The 12876-nt window shown below is 42.9% G+C and overlaps 1 protein-coding gene across 2 annotated transcripts; it reads left to right on the top strand.

The window, feature by feature from the left end:
- The first annotated feature begins 4418 nt into the window (after positions 1–4418).
- On the top strand, positions 4419–8390 carry dmrt2b (doublesex and mab-3 related transcription factor 2b). 2 transcript variants are annotated; one of them, XM_026147305.1, is made up of 3 exons: positions 4419–5373; positions 6495–6597; positions 7411–8390. In XM_026147305.1, the coding sequence occupies exons 1-3, from the start codon at positions 5017–5019 to the stop codon at positions 8259–8261; spliced, it is 1311 nt and encodes a 436-aa protein (XP_026003090.1). In that variant the 5' UTR covers positions 4419–5016; the 3' UTR covers positions 8262–8390. The 2 variants fall into 2 exon arrangements, with proteins under 2 accessions (XP_026003090.1, XP_026003089.1); XM_026147304.1 differs by having other exon boundaries at positions 4419–5394.
- The last annotated feature ends 4486 nt before the right edge of the window (positions 8391–12876 follow it).

Here is a 12876-nt window from a genome sequence, read left to right as displayed (position 1 = left end):
GGGCCGTGCGGACGCACCTGCACGGCATCCGCAATCACGCCCGCCGTGTTAAAACACGGGGACTGAGGGGTTGGTGGTGGTGTGGTGTGATGTGAATCAAATAAAGTTGGCTCTGAACGTCGCTCTGTGGTCCCGCCGTGCCTTATTCATGCCACATTGGTGCCGAAACCCAGGAGGCGGCATGGCGGGTACCTACCAGAGCCAGGAAAGGAAAGAGCTGGCCGAGATGGTGGCCGAAATAGCGGCCACCCAGCGGAAGCAGGCGGCGGAGGTGCGTCGCCAACAGGAGGAGCTGCGGCAGGAGAGCGAACGCCACCTGGGGAAGATGGCAGAGCTGGCAGCGCTGCTCTGGGCCTGGGCGCCACCCCCACAAGTGTGTCTCGAGGACAGTGGAGGAGCCGTGTGGGTCACCTCGGCAGCCGGAGGTGGTGGACGAGCCACGCGGGGGTCCGAGCCTGCCGGAGGAGGAGGAGCAGCAGCCGGGTGAAGGGCTGCTCCTGCCGGGAGCGGTGGAGGAGCCGCTCCAATCGGAGGCCGAGGACGAGGCGGGCGAGGGTCTACACCTGCCGGAGGCAGAGGAGTCGCTCCACCCGGAGGGGGGCGAGGGGCGGTGCCTGCTGGGGGCGGAGGCGCAGTGCGGGGAGCCGCTCCAAACGGGAGTGGCGGAGGCGGTGGCGGAGCAGCTGTGCGGGGAGACGGAGGTCCCTGCTCCAGGGCAGCCTGTGCAGCCGGAGTTGGAGGCAGAGGAGCGGGACAGCCCCGCTAGGCCGGGGATCGGCGGGCTGGCTAGTCCAGCCTCGCTGCCACCAGTCGATTCTGCGCGCCTGGCGTCTGCCCAGCCGCCTGTGTGCAGGAGCACACGGCCATGCCGCTGGGGCCGTGTCCGCTTGCTACGCGGCCGACCTCCGGACCAGCTTCGTCGTTGCCGCTGGATGCGCGGGCGGCCACCAGAACGGACGCTTCCCCGTCGCTTGGTCGGGGGCTGGGGCGCCGATGTGTAGGGGCCGAGTCTCGCCCCAGGTCGCGGGGGGGAGTAGGTTTGGCCGGATCACTCCCCGGCCTCAATCGGGCGATGGGGGTATGTGGTGGGGCGTGGTCTGCGGGGCCGTGCGGACGCACCTGCACGGCATCCGCAATCACGCCCGCCGTGTTAAAACACGGGGACTCAGGGGTTGGTGGTGGTGTGGTGTGATGTGAATCAAATAAAGTTGGCTCTGAACGTCGCTCTGTGGTCCCGCCGTGCCTTATTCATGCCACAATGTTTAAGGAGGAGAGAGAGCAAATCTGTTTAACATCTGATCTTTGGGTTTTTGTTCAGTAATCAGCGTGACCTGTGTATAAACGCATAAAAGAGATAACGTTGGTGTTTCCGTCATGTAGTAACTGCTGGCTTTAACTGTACAAAGGTTGTTCGACACTATGAAACACATACAGACTTCATGATGTTCGGCTAATATTTTTATTGTGAATATTAATCATGCTGACCTCGCTCTGTACACCACGCAGCGAGGTCAGCATATCCACGATATCCTCAGCTCCATGAGTTTCCCAGCTGACTATCTAACTGCCAACTATTCCAGAGACGTGAAAATATACAGCATAAAGAAAAGTGTAAGAGACTCAGCAGCAGATTAGAATTACAGTTATACATTTAATAAATCACCAAATGAATCCAAGAAACGAGCAAACCTGTTCCGACAATTTGAATTTGTATTCCCTCAGCTGCAGACTCGCTGCTGTTTAAATGTTTGAAAAGGAAGATTAGATATAAACAAACGTCAAACATAGACTCAGTCTGCCTTCACATTTGATATGAGGCCAGCACGTATAGTGGCCTCAGCAGGCTATTACTGAAATACACGTGCTATATCATAAACTATGATATAAACAGGGAGGTCCTATTAACATGTTTAGTTTTAAAGGACACCTTCCTGCCTTTAGTCTCATTCATGAGCAGTATTCGTTTTTTTCTAACATCCAGAAGTCTGCACAATGTGTTTCATAGTTTGTAACAAGCCTTTGACAGGTAAACATAACATGACCGAAAAAGCAAAAAAAAAAAGAGAGAGAGAGAGAGAGTGTTGATATAAGAAGAGAAAATTCTCTCAATTATGGAGACAGGCAAATGGTTCATTTATGTTTGATGTGTGTTTATTCCTCCTTAAATATCGTCGGTGAAGTTCGCCATGCACGTCAGATTTTCCTGCGCATTTTTATACCTCTGCCAACAGAGAGAGAAAAAAAATCACATTCTAACAGACAGCTGGTGCTTAGAATACAGTTGAATAACTATTAAAAAACAGATGATATTTAGATGATAGTTCAGTCTAACACATGTGCCAGTGAACCATTAAACGTCTGTGAAACTATGCAGTTATGAAACGTAACTTTAACCTCAGCCAAACCGATTTGCTCAGTTGTAAATAAAACAGCGAAGTAAACGTGACCCGACAGACAGAACCTGAGTGAATGAAGTCCACTGAGAGCTAAAACTCAGCTGAGGTTTGAAAGCTGTGTGCCGGTGATTGGACATCAGCCGCTGATGAAGCTGTTCGCCTATAAAGTGCTCTGTAAGGAAACGAGCTCCAGCAGCTCTGCGCTCGGGGAAAACACTATATTTACTTATCTTGTGCAGAAAAATGCGCTGACATTGCTTTATATCGAGCACCGGCTGCCCAGTTAAACTGTGACTATCACCAGGTAACTAGGCTGTTTCTTGAATTAGCAGCAGGTGTTAAACAGCTGACAGATGAGGAGGAGGATGCATGCAGGTAAACTGAGGGTCTGCTGAGCTGATCGCTGGTTTCGTGAGAAAAATGTCAGCTCGTTCTTTATGTTACAGAAGCACAGAGACACAAGACCAGGCGGAAAGAGACGATCGTTCGGTGAAAATGAGAATCTGCGAATGCAACATGTGGAACACGGAGAGTGGAATATGTAAACAAACCGGTTAATGTACCCCCTCGGTGCGCTCTGCATGCTAACTGTTAGCAGAGCTAGTGAAATCTCTGAAAACATCTGAGCACTTTTGCAAGCATGTTCTATGTTGACAACCTGACCAGACATACGGCGCGACATTCGCGGCTAAAACACTGTTAAAAGTGTAGCTGGTGACAGAAAAACGGGGTATTTTAAAACTACACCACCACCATTGCTGCCTGTGATTTGATCTGCATTCTGGGATAACTGGCTGCCCCAAGTCTACACAAGCAATCGATTATCTAGGATCGACCTGTTTTGACTTACTTTGCACGGCAACCAATCAAATGTTAGAGAAGCTGCATGGGCAGCGTTAACCCCGCCCCCTGAGTTTGATGGGTGAGGCTGACAGATAAAATTATTTCATGACGAGAGCCAGGCGCCGGGACTGCCAAAATGAAATAAATAAATATATCATTAAATAATTAATTAAATGTGTCAATAATTAATTAAATGTGTCAATAATTAATTAAAATGTGAAATACATAAATAATTAATTAAATGTGTCAATAATTAATTAATTAAATGTGTCAATAATTAATTAAAATGTGAAATACATAAATAATTAATTAAATGTGTCAATAATTAATTAATTACATGTGTCATAACTATTTATTTAATTAATTAATTCCAATTTTAATTAATTATTGACACATTTAATTAATTATTTAATGGTGTATTTAATTAATTCATTATGGCAGTCCTGGCGTTCCATACCCATGCAGACAAGGAGCTCTTTTCAAACTGAGCGCTAAATCAGAGGAAGGAGGCGCTCCAGCTTTCATTTAAATCATGCACTATTCGTGACAACTCATTGGCAAATGCAACAGCATTTACTGATGTTGACATCATAATAAAATATACGAAACCATATTAATTCTCAAAAATATGACAATGAGCTTAATTTCCCCTCGTTAAACCAATGTTAAAACACTTATCTACACATTTACTCAACCCTTACTGAGAGGGAATATTTTTGCATTAAATTTTTTTTAAATTTTAGATTATTCTGATTTAGAGTCAGAAATGGTAAATGAGCCTAACATCAAGAGAACCATTAAATCATTGAATTATTTTTATGAATAAATGTGAATATGAAGATGACTCCTTGGTAATATGAAAATGTCATTCTTCTTGTTTCACTCTCTCAGCCTACTCTCCCGGAGGCGCGTGCGCAATTAGCCCATATTGTAGAAGTCTGGTGAAACATAACAGCTTCCACATGCACCACTAACTGCACGTGACCTTATTGTATATTTTATATTAAATCCACCACCTAACCCATCTATATGTTAGAATTTACTAATGAAAGGCGTCGGACATTTATGCTAAAAAACATATTTTCCGGACATAAACTGAGATCTTGCGCCGAGCGGCAAGATGCTCAAGATGATCAGGCAAGTTGCCAAAATCTCTCCTGAAAGATGAGAACAGCTTGGAAGGTGGGCAGGGCAGGGCAGGTATAGGCGTTTATAGGGAGAGGGAAACGCTTTTGCTGTAGATTGGGCTTCCCCGAAATCTTTGCGGATGAGTCCCGCGCCAGGAGCTCGGCATTGTGGCCCGGTCTCCTCTCTGCTTCTTCTTGGAAACGGCGTCAGAGAGCAGCTGAGCAAAGGCTTAACATTTCAAACGTCTGGCGGTAGGCTGTAAAGTTTCCACCCCGAAAACAGTGTCATGCGGCAGTAGCAGTAGGGTTGGTGCAGGACACCTCGGCACATGCCTTGGTGCTGTAGGAATGAGTTTTCTGTAAAGCTTTGCGCACAGCCACTCCAAACCAGGGGCCTCGTTTTTTTTCTCTCTCTCTCTTTTTTGTTTGCTCGTTTAGGAAGGAGCTGTTCTGTTTCTGTTTACGTGTAATTATCCTGATTGAATTGTTACATATATATTGGAAGATTTCTATTTAAACACCATCCTGTTGAAACTGAGCTGCATTGTATTGTGCCTCGAGAATTCTGTTTAACCATTTGCGTAAAGGTTAACTCAGTCAAGCACCAGGAAAGCAGATTCGCAGCGGAACTCCCTCAGTATTAGTCATAGATGTCCGCTCAGCTGGGAGGAGGCCTGCAGCCGGAGACCACAGTAAAACTTGAGGAACTAAAATCTGAAGAAGTTTTTGATGTGACAAGGCCTGACGGATGTCCCCGGGATAGAGGAGAAAATAAAGTGGTTCTGTTCCCGGAGGGACAGCAGCAGCAGCCCCAGATGAAGCCGCGCAAGATGACTCGCAGTCCAAAATGCGCCCGCTGTCGAAACCACGGCGTCGTTTCTTGTCTGAAAGGCCACAAACGCTTTTGCCGCTGGAGAGACTGCCGCTGTGCCTGCTGCCTGCTGGTGGTGGAGCGCCAGCGCGTCATGGCGGCGCAGGTCGCTCTCAGACGGCAGCAGGCTGCGGAGGTGAGACGAGCACAGGGGCAGGTCAGTGAAAGAAGAAAGATAGGGGGGGGGGGCAACCAAAAACAAATAAAACAAACAAACAAAAACGTATCCATGGCATCCTGTAGATGATTATTATGGAGCAAGTACGCACAGTGTATGGTTGATGAAAGGGCAAAATCAGTAGGAAAGCTCCCCAAAAATTGGTTCTGATCGTCTGGACTAGAAAAGCTGAGGATGAGTCTGAGGCAGTGAGGGTGACAACACGTTTTAATATCACCTTTGGATAAGCGTCCCTGTATCTGTTTCTATAGAAACACAAGGGGCATATAATACATTTTATTAAGTCGTTTAGAAAAAAACAGTTCACAGTCTGTGTTGTAGAGATAGCACTACTGCTTACTTTTTCACTCGATACAATAATTATATATCGAGCAAGGGACAACTTTTTAAAATCTCGATGAACGTGCAGAACTATATCTTTTATATTTTAAATGCTTACATTGTTTTCATGTAACAGCATTTATATGCTCAAATTTGAAACATTTAAGCCCTGTTTTGTTTCTAATTTTAATGAGTGGTTTGAGCTTTAAAGAGAGAGCGTCAAGTGCTCATTAGGATGACAGAAAAGAAATATAAGAAACCAGCTCAGTGGGTTATATCACAAATAAAAAGAAAAGTGCAGAAATGAAAAGAAGCAAATGAGGTAATATAATGATAATAATAATAAAATCCCATAGAATAATGAGTGCCTTACTTTGCTAATTTGGCATTTATAGGGAAAATTATGTTGATTTTATTACTGAAGACAAAATTCTAAATCCTCCTTAAAAAAATCAGTTTAAACTAATTATATACATATGGTATAATAATGGATTTTATAAATAGCAGCTATAGATACAACTGGGTACTTGAGTGCTTCTTTGCGCAAAATAGCATACCAATTCCACATAGTTAGCAATCCTAGTAATAGCAGTAATGCTGGAGTTAAAAGGGCAAATTCTCTCTGTCTTTAGTTTTAATCCCAGAGATTCTCCTTGCCTCTTACATCATGTACTATTTTCCTTTAATTACCTTGTGAACGTCTGACTGTAAGATAATTGTGTCCAAATGTCTTATTCCCGTTCATATGTTTCTCTCAGGGCAAGAAGGGGGTCAGGTGTGCAGCTCCACTGCGCAGAACGGCATATCAGTGTTACACCAGAGCGGCCGAGTCGAGCATCGTGGCCAAGAGCATCCTGCAGGGTGAAGTTTAATTAGCGTCTCCTTTATCGCGTCTTGCTTTATTCCCAGCTTTTCATGTTCTGTACATGAATGAATCTTTACGTGTAGACAACTTCTGCTTTTGATTTAATGATATTTAGGTTCATGCAACATCATGAATTAAGCTTTCCATGGAGCATATCATCATTCACCTGCTCTGTGCTGACATGGTAAAGCTTTTGAACGTCCTGTCAAAGCTGGAAGAGAAATAAAATTGTGCAGACGTAGTTTCCCTGTAGGTTTCCTCCAGCTTTAACCAGTAGAAACTCAATTTTAACTCTAACTGGCATTGTGGGAAACAGCTTTTTCCCCCAAATAAATGTATATTTGTCCCCAAATGGTGACAGTGACCTTCTCAGTGACATTTGCAGCCCCTGTGTAGAAACGTGTAATTGCATTAGCATTTGCAGGTCCTTTTGTAGTCAGTGTGCCACGGGTATTCCTTCTTAGTTTGGCTAGACACACTTCATTTATCCAAACAAACCCCCCATCATCGAGACTCCACTATTTCATAACAACAGGCCATTATTGTAATACACTGTGTGCATTATTACCTGCTGGCTTGCAGTCAAGACTTGCTGGAGGCTTTGTCTTCTTTATAGCCCTCTCTGTCTTCCCTGCGCTCTCAGTAAAGCAACAGTGACGCGGCTAACCAACTGCATTATTAAAATAATAAACAACAAAGTGCTCAGACATAAACACAGCAATTAATTGGTCGGAACAATATCATTATCCATAAATTGACTGCATAAACAAATGTGTAATGGCAATATGTGGCTTTGCTCCCACGTTCAGGGATCAAACCTGCTGTGCCTCCAGAGGACGACACCCCTTGCTGGTCGAAGCAGACGCAACGTGACCAAACACACTTTATGTGCCCCTCCATCAGCGCCCGGATGAGGAAGAGACGAGCGTTTGCAGACAAAGAGCTGGAAAATGTGATGCTGGAGCATGAACTGAGACAGAGGGAGCTGCAGAACGACCTTTTCCCCCCCTCGGCCCTCCTTCCTATGCTTCACCCTCCACCCTTGCCCATCTCCCCTGGTCTCCACTGCTGCCCACCCAGCAAGGATCCCACAACTGAAGGGCAATCTAGCTATGTGCCCCTGTGCAGATACAAGCCCTTTTATGAGTGTGACTTCCAGCTTTATCAGTTTTTTCCCCTGAAGAGCAGGTACTCCACAGGAAATGACTATAATGACTTCTTGTTATGTCAGAGCTCCCAGCAAAGCAGGCAGGAGAAGGAGGTGCAGAATGGATGGAAAGACAGCGAGAAGACAAAACAAGCAGAGGTCATTCCTTCGACATCCATACAAAGACTCCGAAATGATGGCAAGGCCATGTCATGTGCTATTCCTGTCAAATCCCCTCCAAAACGAGCAGAAATAATGGACTCAAATGGCTCTTCAACAGTCACACTTGCTATTTCTGCATCAGATCAGAGTGTCCTGGGTCAGCCAGACATCAGCGCACCCAGCAGGACTTTTGATCCCAGCCCTTTGACAGCTAAGAGCTGGAGCTCAGACACTCCTGCCGCCCAGGCAGCTCCTCATGCCGACTCTGTTAAGAGCCCTCACGGCGGCTCAATCAGGACTCCGGCTGTGAGGCCATTACCTTTTTCTGTAGAGGCTTTGCTGAGGGCCTGACAGACAACTGCAAGCAGAGTATAGTGCATACTTTATTATGCACAACCCAACCTGAACTGTCTGAATATAATTACAAAAATTGATTTTATGGTACAGGTTTGGAAACGCTATTCTGTAAAGTGCCAAAAGTGAGAGATTTTTTTTTAAAAACTATTTCTATAGAGTAAAATCACAGTGTTTGTGTTTTTTATTTCCATGAAAAGTTATTTTACTATATTTTATCTATTGAAAAAAGTAAAGCTAAAAGATATGTATATGTGCTACAATACCATATTTGTATTTCCATTCTGGGCTAATTACATCTTGCACCATGCATACTTTGAAAAAGTGTTTTCTTTTTTTATCATCCCATGTCAGTAGTGCCATAAAAATCTACTGAACCACTCTGTCTGGACTGTCTTTCATCAGTCACGCTTTATTGTCTTTATCCTCAGAAGAAATACACAATACAGACATAAAACAAAGCCAATGAAAAACTCAAGTGCTTGTTGAACTTGTGCCCATTCCTTACTCGATGCTCTGATTTTTAACTTGCAGTGCAGATGTCCCTGGCTGATTTCTCTGGTGCTTTCACAGGGCTGTTTAGGGTCTAAACAAGGTGCTGCTGCTCAGAAATAGAGCACCAGGTGAAGCTGGTTGTTTGTCAAGGAGACAGTTAAAGCACAAAGACTTTCATAAACAGCTTAATATTTATCTACTCCTTTTTTTTCACAAAAGACTAAATGCAATGTGCTTTAAATATTTATCAGCATTTGATAAGCTTTGTAGTTCTTCAGATGAAATACATGTTGCCATTCTGACATTATGACTGTATAAATATTGATCACACAGCACGCGGTTCAATATTTCACACAGTATCATTTCATCACACCAGCAGACTGAGGGGATATGGGAAATGCTCACCAAAAGGTTGACTGGGAGGCTGCCAGTGTTGCCTAGGCGACATTGTTCTTTATTGTATGCTGAGCCTGACGCCAGCCGAGTTTGTTTGAACACGCATTTGATCTATATCCGGTTTTTACTTCTTTCTCTTCTCCAGTTTTTTTTTGTTCTGCTCTGTAATCTCGCAGAGATGGAGGTCAGATACTTTTGACAACTCGGGACCTTGTGGCGTCAACACAGCGGTGATAGCGCAGAGCCTTTGTTTGCGAAAGTCTACCAGCATATCGGAGTGCCTCTCTCCCCCGTGTCTTTTCACAGACAGACAGGGAAGGGAGATTGGCACAAAAAGGGGGAAAAAAGAAGATGAGATTTTGAGCATGCAGTCGCAGAAGGTGGGGCGTCCTGTTTTATTGCGCGCTATCTGTGTCATTTTTTTTTTAAACAAAAATTAAAACCTGTTCTTTTCCAGGGAACACAAATGGTCAATTTCACAAAAGATACACATCAGTCACTGAGAGCTGATAATGACTTCTGTAAAGAATAACACAAATGATCTAAATCAGCTTCTCCTCACCTGGAGGAAAAAAGCTAATTTATCTGCTTCCTTTCGTTTTTGTAGCGTCCCTGTAGCCAAGCTTTGTGTCAGCTTAATAGGCAGTGAGTGCTCTGAAATGTCAATCACTCTCCAAAGATCTTGTTAGGACTGTGGAAAAACAGATTAGCTTTAATTATACTCTGTGCTCTTTTCATATGATATTGCACCTCCAAAAAAATCCATCCAGAAGCAGAAGACTGAACAGGTTTCACTGCATTTAAAATACACTTCTGCAATGGAGGTCACTTCATGGGCTGAAAACTGATGCTGGTGAACACATCATATTGCTGGACAAATACATGTTAAAACTTAAGCCTCCCTCAATATTATTTATAAATAAGATTCAAGTGCTGCTGCATTCTCTGGACCCAAATTAGTTTAATGCAATCCAATCCAACTTTAATTATAGGGAAGTTTAACAAAGTAGATCAGTTAAAAGAAGGCAATAAAATACAAAAACACATATTAAGATGCATCGATAAATAAAAATAAAACAGAAAATTAAAAGTCTGATGAGAAAGATTGAGATGTCAGAGGCAAAGAAACTGCTCTGTGGTATGATAAATCTGAATTTGAATTACGATTGGGCACATCCAGGAAAAATGAAGAAAGAATGTGTGTGTTGGGGAGGTGGGAGGTGGTATTTGGTATTAGGCCAGTTTGCTGACAAAGTCATTCCAACAGGTTAAAACACGTTTTTGAGTCTTCTCAACCCCTCTCCTTAATTCCTGCCCTCCTCCTTTGGTCGGCCACCTCTTGCACTCTTGCGGTTCAGCCTTGCGTTGTGTCTCCTTTCCATTTCAGCCAGATCAATTTCACTCAGTTCAAGGTAGAAAAGATTTGCTGTGGCATTTCCTGTAAGTCTGATATGTATATTTTCATCTTACAGACTGCATCATTATCAGCAGTAGGAACAGTAAACGTTGCAGACACTATAATGCATCAGCCAGCAAGAGCTGATGTAGATGTGACAAAGAGCAACCTCTAGTTTTACATGGATTAAAAAACAATCAAGTTCACCTCCGATCAAGGGATTGTTATTATTATTATTTTTTTAATAACTACACTCCAGCCTCACTTTCAGATCTGACTGACACAGCCTGAACTCTCTGCTTGTTTGGTATGACCGGTTAGCTCCCCCCTTGGACAGCTCATCAGCAACATTTAGTATCAGGGCTCTGTGGAAAGCCTTTGATCGTCCTGCCAGCTCCCCTCATTACAGAACGAGAGTGGGCATATGTCTTGGCCCAGCAAGGTCATTACCCCTGGCACTTCTAAAAGAGACACAATCTGAATTTAATGGTGTCGTAATAAGATGTGAGGGCAGGGAAAAGTACTCTCCAGGTTGGTGAACATCCTCCGGTCTGAAAAGAAATAAACAGAATTCCTACTCACAGGGTCTTTAGTAGTGATCTTTTTGGCCTGTAAAAAATAAATTCATTTGACTAGGTGTGAAAACTCGGGTATAAAATTGAGTATATTTGGATAATAAATACTGAATTTCAAACATATTTCACTGAAACAAAACGGTTTGACTGCTAGCTGAATGTTTACCCATCCAAAAGCAAATAAGGTGACAGAATTCCACATCTTGCCAAGAGCCTGAATACTACTACTATTACAACATATAATAGGAGCTTAGAGCTAAGATTGGTGTTTTGGGTATATTTAATTTTTTATCACTCAAGTTTTATTTTTTTTATTACTTCTGAGTTTTCTACAAACATAAACCTTGTTCATTAAAAACAAAAAATGTATTAAAAAGTAGTATTATACATATTATAATCCTTCATGTCGGGCACACAACACACAGCTCTGGGCAGAGAAGAAAGTGCCCTTTTTCTCAGTACAAAAACTCAAATTTCCTGTATGTTTTATGTGTTTGTATATCTCCAAGACACTATATTTAGTGTTCTGATTAATGTTATCATTACATTCCAATCTGCATTCCCTCCATTTATTTTTAACAAGTAGAATGCAACATTGAGTATCATGGTTCAGGGCAGTGCGTTTGATCTGTCTGCCAACTTGCACTTTGGATTTGTTCCTCTCCTACCCTGCCCTGCAACAGCCCTGCATGCTCTCTGGTGTTTGGTAGCCAAGCCTGACTCAGAGATACTGGTGTAGGGTTTCGTCGCTTACTTGTGTGTATCTGTGTAAGTGTGTGTGTGTGTGCTGCATGTGTGACAGACAGAGGTGCAACAGTCTTGCAATGATTTGTAGATGCCGAACAGTAATGAAAGCATCTTCCGTGCTATACTGCATGAATCAGCTCACAGTGATTTTGATGCTTTACAGTGACCACTAAAAATACAACAGTCTGCTGTTTGACTGTTTCTAAAGCACAACTGAACCCAAATGATAGAAAGGTGTGCCTTCACCTCTTTGACTAAAAAGCTTAGTGTTGCATTTCAATCACAGTGGCCGCTTGAGTAATTTCTTTAGATGTTAGAGAACCATGCCAGGAATCAGTCATAGAGGATTTTCTAAATTTAACCAAGATAACTGAGATCTTTGTGTTTTGTTGTTTGATCTACAGAGTTTAAATTTTTTTAAGTCTGGCTCATAGTAAGAAGATATATGATCTCTGCAAGTGTCAGTTCAAGACATGACATGAAATACCTTATGAGGGATAGATGGTAAAAACAGAAAAACAAGACAAGATCAATAGATCACCAGACAGCCTGCCTAACTCTGTCTGCACACACCGATTCTGTGCACCGCAGTCCTTACTTTTAAATGAAGGACAACTTTACTTCCCCCCAAGAAAAAAGGGGGTAACAAGCCAGGTTTTTACAAGAAACAAAAAAATGCTTATACTGTTAGTATATTTAGGTAATTTTTGGCAATTCATAAGTAAGCTTAGGTAGTGCATGAGCATTTCTAATTATAGCATAACTTCATGTATTTTACAGGAGTGAAGAAATAGTTACGTAAAAACATAAGAAATTCATTAATACTCTGTAGTAGTAATGGGTGATTTAGAGGAAAGGAGAAACAATTATACTCTACATAATTTTAAATACTGCATAATTTCTTGGTAATTTTGAGGAAAAACAAACAATATTTCCCCATCTTACATTGTAAGTATGCTGCACTTTTATTATGGAGTGGGCTAACCTTGCCTAACTTACAGGA

This window comes from Astatotilapia calliptera, chromosome 17, assembly GCF_900246225.1.
Source record: "Astatotilapia calliptera chromosome 17, fAstCal1.2, whole genome shotgun sequence".
Lineage (NCBI taxonomy): Eukaryota > Metazoa > Chordata > Actinopteri > Cichliformes > Cichlidae > Astatotilapia > Astatotilapia calliptera.
This window is presented reverse-complemented; position numbering and strand designations above follow the sequence as displayed.

Bases quoted from the DNA above. Each gene is read 5' to 3' on its own strand.
- dmrt2b (XM_026147304.1), top strand. From the start codon at position 5,017: ATGTCCGCTCAGCTGGGAGGAGGCCTGCAGCCGGAGACCACAGTAAAA. The intron at 5,395-6,494 runs GTCAGTGAAAGA...TGTTTCTCTCAG, and splicing joins TGAGACGAGCACAGGGGCAG to GGCAAGAAGGGGGTCAGGTG. The intron at 6,598-7,410 runs GTGAAGTTTAAT...TCCCACGTTCAG, and splicing joins GGCCAAGAGCATCCTGCAGG to GGATCAAACCTGCTGTGCCT.